This window comes from Brachyistius frenatus, unplaced genomic scaffold (assembly GCF_029030835.1).
Source record: "Brachyistius frenatus isolate BFR_SWC_R1_liver_20210118 unplaced genomic scaffold, ASM2903083v1 Contig_50, whole genome shotgun sequence".
NCBI classification, from domain to species: Eukaryota; Metazoa; Chordata; class Actinopteri; family Embiotocidae; genus Brachyistius; species Brachyistius frenatus.
In genome coordinates, this window is record NW_027210649.1 from 2,418,283 (window position 1) to 2,434,936 (window position 16,654).

General features: G+C 43.1%; 1 protein-coding gene across 4 annotated transcripts in view; it reads right to left on the minus strand.

Annotated features, from left to right (window-relative positions):
- Positions 1 to 459: 459 nt before the first annotated feature.
- LOC138624323 (metabotropic glutamate receptor 4-like) overlaps positions 460 to 16,654 on the minus strand; it is a 182,501-nt gene continuing 166,306 nt past the window's right edge. Inside the window, exons 8-12 of one of the 4 annotated variants that reach the window (XM_069704412.1) lie at positions 14,872 to 15,008; positions 13,035 to 13,970; positions 8,457 to 8,703; positions 7,449 to 7,494; positions 460 to 4,733 (exon numbers count right to left, since the gene is read on the minus strand). In XM_069704412.1, the coding sequence (XP_069560513.1) occupies positions 7,457 to 7,494; positions 8,457 to 8,703; positions 13,035 to 13,970; positions 14,872 to 15,008 (1,358 nt within the window). In that variant the 3' untranslated portion in view covers positions 460 to 4,733; positions 7,449 to 7,456. Of the gene's footprint in view, positions 4,734 to 7,448; positions 7,495 to 8,456; positions 8,704 to 13,034; positions 13,971 to 14,871; positions 15,009 to 16,654 lie in introns of those variants that run through there. The other 3 variants (XM_069704411.1, XM_069704413.1, XM_069704414.1) reach the window with 3 other exon arrangements.

Below are 16,654 nucleotides of genomic sequence, written 5' to 3' on the forward strand. Positions count from 1 at the left end.
GTGAACATGTGTTCATGTTTTATATCAGTTTCTAAATAATTGAATGTGGATGTATTTATATGGAAGCATACTGCAGAGGAAGTCAAGCGCAACCTTGAAATCCTCTCCCACTTGTTACACTCCATTTTAAATATTTTTGGCTGATGGTGAAATCAATTTTTTCCAGCTCCTTGGACAGTTTCTCCTCTGGCATATCACCTGACTTTATGATTTAGTAGTGAAAATTATGGGATTGAAATCCAGATTCCTTTACAGGAGTTCAGGTCTTAAATCTGGCTATCCCAATGTAAGATGTTGTATGTGATCTGACTGTGGCTTTCAGGTTTATATAAATCATCCACCACTCTCTATGTGCATTTACACAGTCTATCTTGACTTTGTCTGTCTCTACAAAGACAGAACACGAATTACTCTTTAAACACATTTTATTTGGCACATACTGAATGCTTATATTATGCAACCTTTGTTTGCATCATCAATTTATCCGCCATTTACTACATTTATTGATTATTTAGTTGACAAATGATAAAATACTGAAAAATCTGTAGACTTCAAGGGAAAATCTTCACATGTCTGTTTAACCAACAATTCCAAACCTGAAGATATTCAGTTTATAATGCTATAAAAACCAAATGGCAACAAATCCTAACATGGGAGAAGCTAAAGTCAGAGAATATTGGGAGTCTTTCCACGATCAATGGCATTAACAAATAGCCCCTTATCAAAGCAGTTCATTTCTGTTAATTAACTAACATTACATATCTGATTACAACAAAAATTGAAATACCTGTTCTCTAGTATTTGTCATTTCTGTCCATCTACATGAGTTAAAGAACATGGCATGCCTTTTCCTTAGGCTTGCATGTCATGTCAGCTTGGAGAATATAGCAGTAAGGATCACTGAGAATGATGATAAATGTTGGCAGTCAATACTTATTGAAAATGATAAATATATTCCGTTTTGTCTCAAATGCCAAATTGAAAACATGCTAGCCAAGAAGAAGCAGCAGCAATTTATTTGCAAAACAGTCTTTTATTAGAAATATCTTGTATAAAAATGAACATGCTCTACACATTTTTTTCTATAGATAATTCATAAATATCCAGGCACTGTAACTTTCTTTTTTTTGTTTTTTTTTGTTTTTTATAATTCAGTACATAAAGCAGACATGATCAATCCATTTTAATAACGTACATTTACTTGCCATTTAATTTCAGTCAGCACTTACATATTCTATTTTGTAACACAGACAAAGTGTTCTAGGAAAATAAAGAGGGGGCGCGGGGTGGTGGCAAAAATAAAGGTGTAAATTATCATATTCACAAACACAACCAATCCCACAAACAATACTTTATCAAATGATGAGAAAACAACATTTGCGGCAACACCTTAGACTTGTTAAAGCTGAGAGAATCATTGATTAAACCAAGATATTAGTTATTTTTAATCGTCTGCAGTAGTTTTCCTGCTGGACATTATGCCTTTCTCTCAATTTGTTCACATGACTTGTTATGGGTTCTGACATGCAACATACAGATTTTTGCATCGCTAAGGATAACATTTAATGAGACAAATTCCAGAGTTACTGTTCATGACAAATACTTCAGAGATTGGCGACAGAAATGGGGTTTACACACTTTATTATAAATTGTACATCGAGTCCTTTCTGAATTATTTTTGGACAGAACACGCTTGAAAAGTAATGTATGCAACGCAAACAACACCATGAAAGATCCATGGGCAGAACGGCAGGAGGATTTTAATGGGTATGAGGCACAGAATGAAGGCACTGGCCCTTATTTGTCAAGCAGCTATTCACACCGTTTTTTCATCGAAAATTAAGATTTGTCAATATCACTGTGAAAAATCAATGGATTACGGTACGGATCAGTGATTATCAACTCTAGAAACCTCAAGCTGTACTGGGGGATTTTTTTTTTGAGGGCATACACTCAACAACAAGGCTTTCCTGTTGGTGTCATTTTCACTGACAGTTTAGGTCTGTTTTGTTTTCCACCAACTCCTGTGGAAGGGGGAAAAAAAAAAGATGTCTTTAACCTGCTCAATTTTAAATTGAGCATTGTTTCCTGCCGGGACAGTGGAGTGCAATCATTGTCTGAGTGTGTTTGCTGGAAACAAGTGCCATTTTAGTTTAGTTAGTTTTTAAATCAGGGGGTTCATAACGACTCTACATGTCTGTGTTTTGACCAAACGAATAAAACGGTGAGCCAAATGAGTTACTTAATGAGATGAGTAGTCACTTAAAGTAGGCCTACTGTTACGAAATCTACTTCAGCTAAATGAAGTGTGGCTGTAACGCTAGCTATAATCTGACAATTAACAAAATGCTATTTCCAGATCTGTGGAGATTATTTAGACGTAACATGACATGAGATTTATTTATCCTGCTGGGAGGCAAAATGACTCATCATGGTATATGTGTCATACTCATAATTATTTTTAAACAGTATGAACAGAGCTTGAATACGAGCCACATTTTGCACCAAAAAAACTATCAAACGTCTTGTTTATCATTTCCACTGCAGCATCAAAATACATAACCTTCAGGAGGAAATCAATTTATCTGTTTACATTTTTAGCAAAGAACACAGATAACATGTGCTTCTACCTCAAATTATGTAATATTGCCCTATTAATCATATAACATCAGGCTCTCAACTCAGATGTTGCTCTTTTCCTTCAAAAATCAAGCATTTTATTAAACCCTGCTTTAAGGGGCAGAATATTCAGTAACAGAATTATTCTTGCTCCAGTACTATAACAATTAAGTATGAATTCTTAGAATCTGGACAAATACGACTAAATCTGAACTATATCGAAATAACCTTAAATAAGTCTGTTGATATTTAACGCCAACCAATGTGAAAAGTTTAATATCATCTAACTGCTTGACTTTACAAAGGCTTCAACAAGTGCATGATAAATAAGGGCCAATAAATCTGGGACGTTTAAATGCATTGTCAAGTCTCCAAGTCCTGGCTGACATATAGTTGCGATTGGAAATATTCAGCCCACCTCACCAGAGGAGGTTCTGTAGAGATGTGCAAAGAATTGAACAGAAATTTACCCAGTAAAGTCCGAGTTAACAGAGAAATCCACTTTGATATCCTTTCGATTTTCAATAAAACATATTTTATTCTCTTTACGAATCTCCAAGTGCAGTTATTCAACCCCCAACCTCAATACTTGGTGGAACCTCCTTTTGCCTTAATAGCCTCTAATAAAGGATTTTGATAAGTGCTGACGAGCCTCTCTTACGGGATCTTGCGGCTCATTTTACTTTGATGGCTTTTGTGCTGCAAAGAGTTTTTATTTTAAACCTCACCAAAGATTGTAATCTTTAATCACTGTAATTCCTGTTGCAATGAGATTATATGTCATCTACACTTTTTTGGCAGCTCCGAGTCTTCACCATGATTGCAACACATCTTAAACAAATTCCTGGATGGTGTTCGTATGAACACATCACAACTTCAGCAAATTAAGGGTCACTATTATTTCATATTGGGTTGATCACATTTTAACCTAACTTTAGGTGATATTGACAGGCAGTAAGTTTTAAATTCAAAATGATATTGGGGTTGAATAATTATGACATGGCAGTATTAATGACATATCCTGCTATTATAAAATACTATTTCAGTATTCATTTTCTGTGTCATTGAACTCTTAAAGAATTAATGTAAATCAAAATCTAGCTCTGGAGAAATTGAATGTTATAAATCTTCACTTTCTTTTGGGGTTTGAATATTTGTTATTGTAACTGCAGATGGAGTGTGATGTACACCATAAAGATATTTCATGGCAATTTGTGTTTAGTTTGATTACTTTTTATTCAGCAGAGAGTAACCCAGTGGGTAACGACATCTTCCACTGTGTATGACAACCATGACAAATGCTGCATTCCGTAGACGTTGACAACACGGCACAGTACACGTGATGCTCCCATTAGCATGCTCTGGGACTGTACATTAGGTTTGTCAAGATGATGATGATGATGATGTCATCACCATTATTAGGAAACATTTATAAAACAACTGGGGTTGACCCACTGCTTTATTTCCATGTTTTTCAGATATGGTTAATTCATGTAAGTAAGGCATGTACAGTTTGAAGAGTACTGCAGCTTTCAGCTCCTATAATACCTTTAACCAAAAATAATGATTATATTCTTATACTGTTTTATCTTGCCAACTGCATTTGATGAAAACAGAACACATTTCCCGTGTTTTTTTCTTAAAATGAGACAAATGTTTCAGCCTCAGAGAGAGCTGAAATTGTGTGCTATGCACTTCAGAAGAAAAACATACTGTCGGCTCCAGCTGGTTCACTCAGCTGGCATCTGGAAACGTCACCGATCAATGCTCACTTGTGTCTCAGAAAGGGTGGGAAGAGGAAAATTAACTGTCCAACCTCCCTTACTTCTCCCATATCCCTCCTGCAATCTACTAATTTCTCCTACGTTTGGCATTCGAGCCTTTACCTGATTCCCTAGAAAAATATGACATCCTTTGGAGTGACAAATTCCCATCTTTCCACCCCTGTCCTCTCTGCTGTAGCAGCTTGAAAGTTCTCCAGTATTTCCCCCCCCCAAATCCCCCAGAACCAGGTGGTTTCTCCTCAGGCAGGCCTCTGCTCCTCTTCCACGGTTCATCTCTGTCTTAGATGGCATGGTTACTGTAGCTTATGTATGTCTGCTTCGAGGCCAACGCTGTAAGTGAAGGTGTAGGAGAAAGAAGGAAAGGGTTAAAATGCAATTGGTGAGATTTGAAATATGCGCGGAAAGGTAATATTTAAGAGTCAAAGTTGTTGGAAACCAGATTTATGTGAAATTCTATTTATGGGGGACTTCATTAAACAAGCACAGGTGCAACTAATCATAAAGCAGATGTCAAATGGTGTTTAGATGAATATTCCCTTTAATTGCCTGACTTTTAGATTGAAATTTGTCATTTGTGAAGCTGAAAACTGCAAGACTGTGACCAAGCTATAAAACAAAGTATTAATGTGATGTTTGGAGTTAAATAAGCCTTTTAATAAAAATGCACAAAATCTGGGATCAGATCAGAATCTGCTAGTAGTTTTTCCTTTGCGCTCTTCATTATTTTCTCAATTTGTATCATTTTGGTCAATAAGTGTACATACGATCTTTATTGTTCTTCTGTAGAGGTAGAGAAGGCGTTTTGTGTTTCTAAAGTAAGAGTTGTTTTCATTTTTCTCCTCGAAAATGTAATGTGACGAACAGTTGGGAGATCCTCTACAGCCTGGATTGGCATTATACTCTTCTGGTTCAGCCAGTGGTCCAGATGATAAACAATTCCCTCACAGAATACCTGCTTCTTTGATCAAATATTGAAAGTATAAGCTTGTGTTCATCTAATTTTGGGGCGAGACATCAGTTGACTTCCAAGGTGGCTTTCAACAAAAAACATCCAGTCGTCCCGCTTAAAATTCAAATTGTGAGCTGCTAACAGCAGATGAGATCATGGTGTCAAGAAAACTGGTAATTCAATCGCAGCTTAAAGCAAAACATCCATGGCAAAATGACACCAAACAAAATTTCTCAGAGTGTAAAATGTTACGAATGTATTGCATTTAATGGTTATATTCTTTACTAATACTCTGGTGATTGTTTTCATTTATTTAGTCTCTATCCTCACCACAATTTATCAGGCTCAAAATGTCATCTTCAGTGATTATTTTGTCTAACCAACTCCAAAAATATTCACCGTACAATGATAATAGAGAAATTTTATGAAGTGAAACTGAAGAATATTTTGGATTTATGCTTGAGAAATTACTGGAACGATGAACCAAACATCAAAATAGTTTCATTATCTGCTGATTGACTAGTCAGTCAATGGCATGATCTTTTCTGCTCTAAAATAAGGTTTATTATTGACTGTTGCAAGTGAATTATTGATTGCTATGGTACATTCCAGACAGTTTAACAACATATCACCATAGAATTTAACAGATGCAGATGCACTCGGAATCATCGGCCTTAGAAACTCTCATATTCATGTTTGTACCTCCTGCTACAGCATTCATGAAATCAGGAAAAAAAACAACTGTCTGGAGGGTTTTTTTTCACAGCTGATTGTGCCATTGAATTGTATCCAAAATGTAGAGCCACCAAGCAGATCACAACAGGGGTATAAAATGAAGTCGCCACCATTCAAATGCAAATCTTCCACCGCATGCAAAGAGCTGAGATCTCTCTGTCCGCCAAGCAAAGCATGCAGCGGTCGGTCAGCGGATTACCACTTGGAATCGTAAAGCGTGTCTGTCGTAAGATACTGCGGAGGCAATATGTGATCTGACTTGGCGCTATTAGTGTTGTCATCAATCTTTGATAAGTCCTCGTTATTCTTTTACATTCATTTTCACGTTTCGTGGAATTTTATATCAGCTGCGAATAAAACTGCTCAGACAGACGAGCGGCGGGCGGACCCGAACTGCTGGTCGTATGGGACTGTCGTACATACAGTGTCGGTGGGTATGTGTGCCGTCATGCTTGTCTGCACACATGTGTCTGTTGTGCAAGTGTCAGCGCACGTGTCATTTCTTTCAAAATAAAACTGTCCTCAGCGAGCATGCTCGGTGGTGGTGGTGGTGGTAATCACACTACCAATCTGCCAATATGCCCGCAGCAGCCTTGGCTGATTGAATATGTCAGAGGGGGTGAATCCAATCAGAAGACAGCTGAAAGCCAGAGCTGGGGCAAAAGTGCTGCAGGGGCGAGATGTGTAACAGTAAACGCTTCTGTACATTTGTCAGTGCCATGTTTGGGGTGTTGTGAATGGGGGAGGTGGCGGTGGGGGAGCGAGGTGGGGGGGCGAGGGGGGGGGGCTTCTCGCCATTTCATCCAAAGCGTCTCTTCCAAGAGAAGCATTGATAAATGAACCTTATTTGAATATTTATGCGCTGCGGGGCCAAGATAAAGAATAGATGGTCCAGAAAGAATTGGAGCAGGCAGACCCATCTGTCTTTTCCTGTTCTCTCTTATTGTTGTTGTTGTTGTCGTCCCATTACAACAAATTCCTTCTTTTGTCAGCGGGGGAAACAAATTACAGAGGACACGCGGCTATCGCTTGTCTCCTGCACTCAGACAGAGTGATGTCATTTTCCCACGTTAACAGGCTTTACCACGCTGATTGGCCATTTTACAGCAGCGCACACCTATGTCGTCTGTCCAAGTTAATGTGCGTCGGTCAAGAGTGGATTCGTGGGCGCGTGATTACGGCCTCGTGTCATTCGGGGTGCCGGATTTTAGCCGGGGGCAGCTGGGATGCTTTGTGCAACAGTATATAGGCAGGCACGGGTGTTGTGGTGAACATTAGCAGAAATTAACGGTAAAAAAAATAAATAAATGTGGTCACAGATAAAAAAAAAATAAAAAAAAATCATCATCTAATTGGGTTACCTGAGAGTCTAAAGTCCCTCACAAGGCTCCCCTCCCTCAACACAGTCTGACACATAAGCACAAAGAGCAGTTGTTAGAGATTCACAGTTCAAACCAGAGGGTGAGAATCAAAACCTATAAATGGTCTCTGTAATTGGATGAGATATAACAACTCTATTCTAAGGCAGGAAAAAAGGCATACATGCAAGAGTGGGCGCAGGCTTTAATACACATCATTGTATACTGTTCAGCTTGTCAGAGTATAAAATCAGGACCTTTCAGTAATCGGAACATGTGGGGTTGCTTGATTGGAATTAAGCCGCCCCCCCCCCCTCCCTCCCCAACACATACACACACACAGAGAGAGACTGCCTACTCATACACTTTATCTCGGTGATTGAAATATCCTCTTTTCCAACCTCCTTTTCGTCCCTTTCAAAATCAGAACAGTGTGGGCAACCCGTCACACCTCCTGATTCACAAATCCAGTGTGGCGAGAGTTAGCGAGAGTACAACTCCTTTGCTCTTCCAAGTGTTAAAAATTCAGGACAATCCCAATAAAAACGGAACGGCCGCGAACATCGAGAGCATGAGCTCGGCCTTCTGCCGATCAGTTAAACCCCCTTTTTTCATAAAGGCGAACTTTGAAAACTCGACTCCTGCGCTGGCTCGAAGCTAATATTACACTCGGCTATTATTCGCACCGTTCTGTTTGCCATCTGCGGTGACTCGCTTTCAAAAGGGAGACAGCGTAGCTCCGCTTGACTTGGAACTGAAATGACAACCCGACTTCTTCCATGCTCGCGAAATGCTTTATAATCTCCTGAAGTGCCGAAGTGCGACACGTTGATCTAAAAAGCCTTCACTATTTTTCAAGTAGTAGCGGTATGGGTGTTCTGTAACAGCTGCAGTTGCACACAGAAAGTGCCTCGGCATAAAATCAGCCCCTGGTTGAGATCCTTTTTTTTTTTTTTTTTTTTAAATGTATCTTTTCTTTCTCTTTATTGTAACAGCGGACGTGATACCAACCTTGCGTTTCAAGACTTTCACAGAGTTCAGACTTGGCCTCTCCGTTGGGCCTCAGGCCGCCTTTGGGGTTGAACTTGTTGGACATGGTGGCCGCGGTGACCACCGCCTTCAGGCTGCGCTTGCGCTTGGGCACGTTCTGCTCTGGGTGGAAGAGGACCACGTAGACCTTGGGCATGTAGAGCATTCCCAGAGAGACCGACGCGCTGAGGCTCACGGATATGGTCAGGGTTGTGGTCTGGATGTACATCTGTGTTGCGGAGGAGACAGAAGGGGAGGGGGGGGGGGGGTTACTTGCCGAAGCCGGCGGTGACGGAAATTGATGTCGTTTTTTTAAGAGTGTCAGGTTGAACTGAGCTCGCGGTCGCGAAGATCGCGTCGTTCGGAGCCCGCGCGGTTTGAACAACGTGCGCCTGTCCTCCAACGTTTTTCCAACGGGAGTTTTGCAGCGCAGGCATGACGATACTCAAATAAGCAGAGGGATAATAGTTTCTTGCAAATGACATCCCGTAATGGAAAAACGAAACTTTGAAAAGCACGCGTCATGTAATTGCCACACGAGGCACGGCGATGGCAATGCGGCGCCGCACGGTCGTTCTCTTTTTAATTCCCATCGCTGCTGCGCTCTCATCTTTTGCGTTCGTTTATTTATGATATACATCTAATAGGAGCGCCCCCCCCCTGATGGGTGTTTATGTAGTCTGTGTGTAGATGTCTTTCACCCTGAGGTTTCAGACAACAGCATAAGGATTGCGTGTTCTCTGAAGCCGGTGACAGCTGCAACTCACAGCTGGGAAGTAGATCTATAGCTGCAGGCAACAACCGGGGAGTGGAGAAACATCCTACAGCATATTAAAACTGCCTGCGAGTGATTTGTCATTTATGATAATCATCCCAGAAACTCACGCGCAGTCTATCCTTTGGTTTTGTTGGTGTTGAGATTGCGACGGCAGGGGGGGGGGCTGTAAAAATATAACGGTTGGATTATACCCGACTCCGACACGTGCACACTTCAAATTGCACCTTTATAAACAATTAAAAACCCCTTTAAAGGAACTCAAAGACTTGTTTCACGGTGATCCTTTTCCCGACCTTTTCAAAGTACTGCGGTGTGAAAAATATGAATTGGAGAAAAAAAAAAGGGGGATAAAAAGAACAGCAGACTTTGTCTCTTCCGTCTGAAGTTGATAAACACAAGGCGACGGGTTTACAGTGGCGACGCAGCTGGGAGACATCCTTCAAAGAGATTTGCCCGAAGTTGTGTCTGACATTACATTCACACACATCGCAAATGACTGAGTAGTTTGACATGGGAATAGCCAACAGGGCTCCGAACCACGTGTCAGCGGTAACAGATGATGTTTCGCAACATGCGGTTTTGACAAATGTTGTTTGTACGGCAGCAAACGCGACATTTTGTCTTGATTCACGACGCTCACGGAGTGTTACCGTAACGTGGCCAGGAAAGGCTTTATGGAAATGTCAGTTGACGTAAACCTCAGAAGATGGCATTTAAGTTTACGTCTCGACGTACAGTGTGTTGCCAGGGTGCTCCTGCGGCATCGCTCCAGCTGCCCGAGCGCTTTCGTTTGTAAGCGCCGAGCGTGATTTTGCGGAACCTTCGGTCGGTTCCAGCCGCAAAACGAAAGGTGAAGTGAACACGTGACCTCGCCAACGCTCCAGACTGACTTCCTGCAACGGTATAGCACCGGTGCGCCCACATTTCCATTTAACGCGGTAGTGTCTCCTTGACCGCCGGCGCCTCTAGTGGTCGTGTCGAGTACGGCTCAAAACACTATCAAAAACAAAATACCCAGCAAACCCATGAGCCGTCAGACCAAAAGAGTTTTCGGCGAGAACGTTTGCGCAGCGTCTCGGCGAAACTCTAAACCGCTGCTACTGCTTACCCGTCGAAATGAATACAGATACCGGCACGTTTGGAGCCGATCCCAGAAGTCATTTTTATTTTAGTGCAGAAGATTCTGCTCCCGACATATAAGCCACGGACTTGCGCTATTTTATATGTAGCTCACGTTCACTTTTTTTTAAATCTTTTGTTTTGGTGAACTGTAAGAATGCAATGCACGCTGTAAACAAATGGCATGAGGGAGATGAGCTTTTGAGAGAGTAACTCGGTAAAAGCTTCGCCACGCTGAACTGTAAATTCCAGTCCTCTTCCTCTGTCCAAACCGCAGCCCGCTTCTTCATCCCGCTCGTTCGACGTGAGCCAGTTGGCCTGCGTTCCGTAAGCCGCACCTGACGGGTTATTGGTCGCATATGTTACCGTGAACGCATGGAGCCTGTTATTCAGGAATTATGATCTACGTTGATGGAATAAAATCGATAAGAGAAGCGTTCAAAATGTTTGGGTAGAAGGTCTTAGAAGCTCTGTGGAACTCCTTAAGCCATGCGAGTTTAGAAAAAAAAAAGAAAAAAGATGTCGGTAGAAGACGGAAGTGATGGAGCCCTGTGGTCCATCATGCTGTACGCAGCACATGAGCGTTTCCAAGTGATGGAGAGGGAGTGTTGTAATCTCCTGAGAAGGTTAGGCGTGGCCCGGGGCGAGTTGGGAACAATATTGCGAGCCCTCCGGAGTACCGAGCGGAGTCACTCCGTGAGGGGGGAGCCCAGAACCCCTTTGTCTACCTCCATTGGCCTCGGTGATATACATTTTTCCAATCTGCTTCATCGGCACAAGTGAGGGAGGGGAAAAAAAAACAAAAAAAAACTGTCGACAGGAACCATTTTGAAGTTTGTTTAAAGCAGGAGTTCCCCTTTTTGACATTTCTTATCCAGTCAGAGTCGTCCCTACTTATAAACAAGCATACGACCAGGAACACACTTCCGCAGAGCTTCTAAGACCTTCTACCCAAACATTTTGTTTTAGGGTTTTTATTAACGGGATGAAATTAAATCAAATTAGTTCCAATAATTTAATCTGACATATATATATTTTTTTCAAGAAATATATAATTGGGGTCTTGGAATTGTCCTATTCCGATAATGAGAACTCGATGAGAAGTCTAATTTACTGTAGCTTGGCTGTAAAATATATATATATATACAGTTACTGTTTCTTTGCACTGTAACACTGCAAAGGAAAGAGCCAGATCACAGTAAGCCTACTAATCATAAGAATACTTTTAATTATTAATACCTTTGAAATAATGAGTATTTAAAAAAAAAAAACAAGTTCAGGTTATGGACTGTCACATCTAACAAGAATTAATTAATATTTAATGGTATATGTAAGATATTACTCAATGGATATGAAAAAAAAACAAAAAAACAGCTTCTCTGAGAAATGGAAAATATAACCTTGGACAGTTTGTGATGATGTTTCACTTTTAGGCTGTGTGGTTATTCAATTGCAACAGACACGAATTCAACCTTCAGTCTTTGTGATCACAGGTCTCGTGACAATTGGATTTAATGCAAACCCTTGCAACTCCCCTCTAGCTTTATCCACCTTCTCCTCAGTGGCGGAGATACACGCGAAGCGAAGGAATGATCCGTATTTTTGGCTGCCTCGTCACCGGCTGTGTTTACACGCACGCAGCACCCGTAGCTCCTGGCTACAAACATGTCAACAATGTGGATTGGACTGCCATAAAAATGCCAAAATTGAGAAGAATGATTGTTTCCAAACATTTCCCAAAAAGATGATTTTAATATCGCCGGTTTCCTGCGACCATATTTCTTTCAACACGAGGAGAACGAAGCATGCGTCTCCCTCAGAGGGCCCTTCGCCTGTAGCCTTTTGTCCAGTAAACTCGAGGTGTTACTGTCACTTCGCTCGCACCGTGCACACTTATCCAGCGCATTCTTCTTAGCGCGCGCACACACTTTTATGTCGCTGAGAGTCGAAAGGCTGCCGTCAGGTCTGTTATTGTGCAGCACCACAGTATTCCCATACTGATGCATTTATTCCAACTGGTAGTTTAACATTTCCACACTCTGCTTTTATTTTATTTTTTTTAATGCGCATCTGTCACAGCCTCGAAATGAGCACTTTTAAGGGGTGATTTGTGAGTCGCTTTCAACTGACAAGAAACATCAACAACCACAGTAATTTTATGCCACTTCACAAACATGCGTTATCTATTTCTGTCTGCGTGAATGTGCCGTAATTGACTACTCGGTATTCCCACCCAGCGAAAGCTGATTCAAACGCGCAGTAACACAATTAAAGAAAACATATCCAAGCAAACTTGAGGTGAATGAATTATCCTCACAAGGCGACTCTAAAAGCCTTGTAATCCCCGCAGCGGAGCGCAAAGCCCATCGGCTCGCGATGAACAGTGGCAGCGTCCACAAACACAAGAGGTGCGTGCTACGCCACGTGTAATTTGAGTGGCCATTTTCCTCACAATGAGGCACACGGGAAGTATAAATGGAAAGCTGACATCTGATGTGCACGGGCGAATTTAAATGTACTTGCTGCCGATTGCGCTCGTTGTAAATAGACAACAAACGGTGAATGTCGAGTGGCTGCATGGGCGTCTTCCCAGACAGATCAAAAACACCGGAACAGGGCAAACCTGCTTTGAACTTCCACCTCGTTTCAGTCGGAATATTTACCTTCTCTGCTGATTGTGAGGTCCCAAAAAAGATGGGGATGAAGGCAAGCCACACAATGCAGGTGGTGTACATGGTGAAGCCGATGGGCTTGGCCTCGTTGAACGTCTCGGGGACCCCCCTCGTCTTGATGGCGTAAACTGTGCAGGTGACCATCAGCAGCATGCTGTAACCCAGCAGACAGATGAGAGACAGGTCCGATATGTCGCATTTCAAAACGCCGCGGGCCCTGTCGGGGTTGGACGTGCGCTGGTCCTCGTAGTCAATGATGGCTTGCGACGGGTCCACGCCGAACCAGATGCACACGCCGAGGAGCTGCACTGATATCAGGCTGAACGTGATGACCAGCTGGGAGGCGGGCGAGATGAACCGCGGGGCGCTGACCGACATCTTGCCCTGTTCGAAAATCCGGTAGATCCGGTTGGTCTTGGTGAGCAGAGCTGCGTAGCTTATGCTCATACCCAGGCCCAGGAAAATCCTCCGCAGCGAGCATACAACCACGTCGGGGGTGGAGATCATGAGGAATGTCGTCGCGTAGCACAGAAAGATGCCCGTCAGCAGCACGTAGCTCAGCTCCCGACCCGACGCCTTCACGATGGGCGTGTCGTTGTAGCGTACGAAGGTGGCGACCACCAACACGGTGGCCATGATCCCGAAGACGGCGATGAGAACGGGGATGACCGCCCAAGGGGAGCTCCACTCCAGCTTGACAATGGGGATGGGGTCGCAGCCGGTGTGGTTGTCGTTGGGCCGCAGGTCGAAGCGACACATCTTGCAGGTGTGAGTGTCGGCCTGATACTGGTAGCCGTCGCAGTTCTCGCAGTGCCAGCAGCATGGGATTCCCTTCACCGTCTTCTTTCGCTGGCCGGCGCGGCAGGGCTGGCTGCATATGGACGAAGGCACTTCCCGCGTCCCTCCGGGCCACCGCATCTCCTCGGTCTGCAGGGGAGAAGCAGGAGAAAGGAGAGGTTCAGTCTGCACGGAAGGTGTTTTCCACCTTGTTTTCCAGCCTTCGCCCCGTGACCCATAGCGCTTTATTTTATTTTATTTTTTTTAACGATACGGGTTTATTTTCCCGGATCTGACACGGGGGGGGGAAACTGCAACGACTGCACGTTGGGCTCCTCCAAAAAGGCAGTTGACCTGCAGTTTGCTGACGAGATCTCGAGTGAAACGGGGGGGGGGGGCGCGGCAACGGAGAGGAAATATTCAATTATTCAAATAAACATCTGGATAGTTTAGGCGACTGGGGGAAATAAGGTTCATGGGAAACGATGCTTTTTATTCCATTATAGGCCCGCTCAAATCAGCGTAACGCCGTACACTCAGACTCTGCATTGACCTAAAGCATCCGTCCGCCTCTGTTTTCATAAAGTCTAAAAGCCAAACAGGAAAAGGATGATTTATGAATATTATCCCGTCGACCGTCGCCCCCTAAAACCGGACGCGACCGAGACGTGTTCGGCATAATCTTTCGATAACGGCGACGAATTACGAGACGGTGCGTAAAGCGAAGCTCCGCCGCGAACGCTGTAAATTTCCCCGTAACGGGAGTTAAGAGGCGGGCCCGGTGCCGCCGGAGGAGAGTCCAAAATCAAATGAGGACGTCCATTTTGAGTTCATCGGCTTTAATCCCAATTGATGACGGGTTCATCTCACGGCAGGTGTTCTTGTGAACATTTTTTTCCCACCATTTTTCCCCTCTCTCCCTATTTCACCGCACGGCATCTTCCTTCAGGGTTCGTTTTTTTTCCAGCTGACGAAAAGCGCCTCTCGCTGTCGCAATGTGAGCGTCCATTTTGTCCGGGCACGCTTTATCCGACGTCGGCGACGCCCTTACGTCCAAGTGGAGCTGGTCCGTCCAGTGACCGATGATCTTGTACTCTGCGGTGTTGTTCGTCGTCTGGTATTGGTAGATTTCGTAGCGGCCGGGAGCGTCTCCGTTCACGTTGAAGACCACCGGAGTTCCGGCAATTCCTGAGGAAGATAAAGGGGAGAAAAACAACAACAACAACAACAACGACGACAACAACGCGTCATCGTTATTCGTTTTTAAACGGTCAAATCTGAACGTCCCCTCGCCGTACTGGCCCGACGTGAAAAGGAGTCGGGCCAGGGAGGGGGGGGGGGATTTCCCGGCCGTCGCCGGTTAAAGCGTTTAACGATGGGAGCGAAGTTAGACGTTGCCGGGCGCGTCCCCCCGTCGCTCGGGGAAATTGCGTTCGCGACGGGGAGGAGAGGATTTCGCCGATTCAGCGACGAGAGCCCGCCGCGGAGGTTCTCCGAGGAAAAGGACCGTCGACAGCCGTCCGGCTGTCTGTCCCGGTTCGGTCCTGCCAAAATTAGCTTTCTCTCCCGTTTTGACGCAATCTTCTCACGCTCGGCGATTCTGGAACAAGTGTAAAATGGGCGAACGGAAGAGCGCAAAGAACGCCCCGGGTTAACTCGCAGCTGAAATGTGTTTTGGATTGCGCAGTCGGTATTGTTGCTGGATGTTGTGTACAGTAAGAGCTACATCAAAGGGTTGAAAGTGATTTTGTTTTTTTTGCAAAAGGGAAGGGGATGCTGCATCATGTTTAGACACTAAGACTGTGTTTTCCACCGTCTGGGGGAGAGTTGATCACGTTCCACAAGTATTCGCTATCATATTTGTGTCATAAGCAAAAAAAAAAAAAAAAAGGGAAATATTTATTTGCATTTGAGTTTTGTTCCCTTTAGGTCATAGTATTGATTTTTTTTTTTTTTTTAACCTTTGAGTCAAGGCTTTGAAACCAGATCTATTTTCTCTCTTCTGCACACTTGTGTTTTCTCAGTTTTCTCATCAAACCCCAAAGGATTTAATTGCATTATTATCATTCTGCTACATTATCCACTATTTAAGACAACAGCAGGCAGTCGCTGAAATTATGAAGAGTTTCTTGTCCACCTCGGCGGTAGAAGGAATTAAGTGGGATGTATATTTCTGCTAATTTGATTGCCTTCATCGATTAGTTTCACCTCTTCGCTTGCAAAAATACGCAGTATTTTTCATGCACTGCCAGCAAATATGAACAAACTGCTTGTTTAATAACCAGCTCAGATTTTTTTTTTTTTTTTTTTTTTTTTGTTAAATCTGGAGACTATGTGAATACCATCGAGAGCTAAATCAACTGTACTATTGTGATACCAGAGGAAACGTGTGCAGGCAGTGTAAAATTCTATTTAAAAATCACAAACAAATACATAAAGATGATTAACATTCATGGATTGCAATTATGACAATAATTAATACTTTTTTTTTTCTTCTGCTTCAGCTCAAATGAGTTTAGTTCAAATTGCAATCCTCCACTTTCTTCCGCGTTGTAAGGCCGGTTTATTGAAAAGGACACATTGGCAAACCTCGATGAGGCTTTTCTTAAAAACATTTATCATGCATTCCAGCAAAACTACTTTTCATCTCGTCACAGTTTCCTCCCTAATCCTTTCACCCCGCTAAAAGCAATTCACCGAAAACCATCAAAATTGCGACGCGTTTTGTAAATTATGTGTGGAAACTTTTAATGTACAGATTCTGGAGTGTGGAGGTGACTTTGGTGAGCCATAAACCCAACAATACAATTTTAAAACGTATATTTTATTATTAT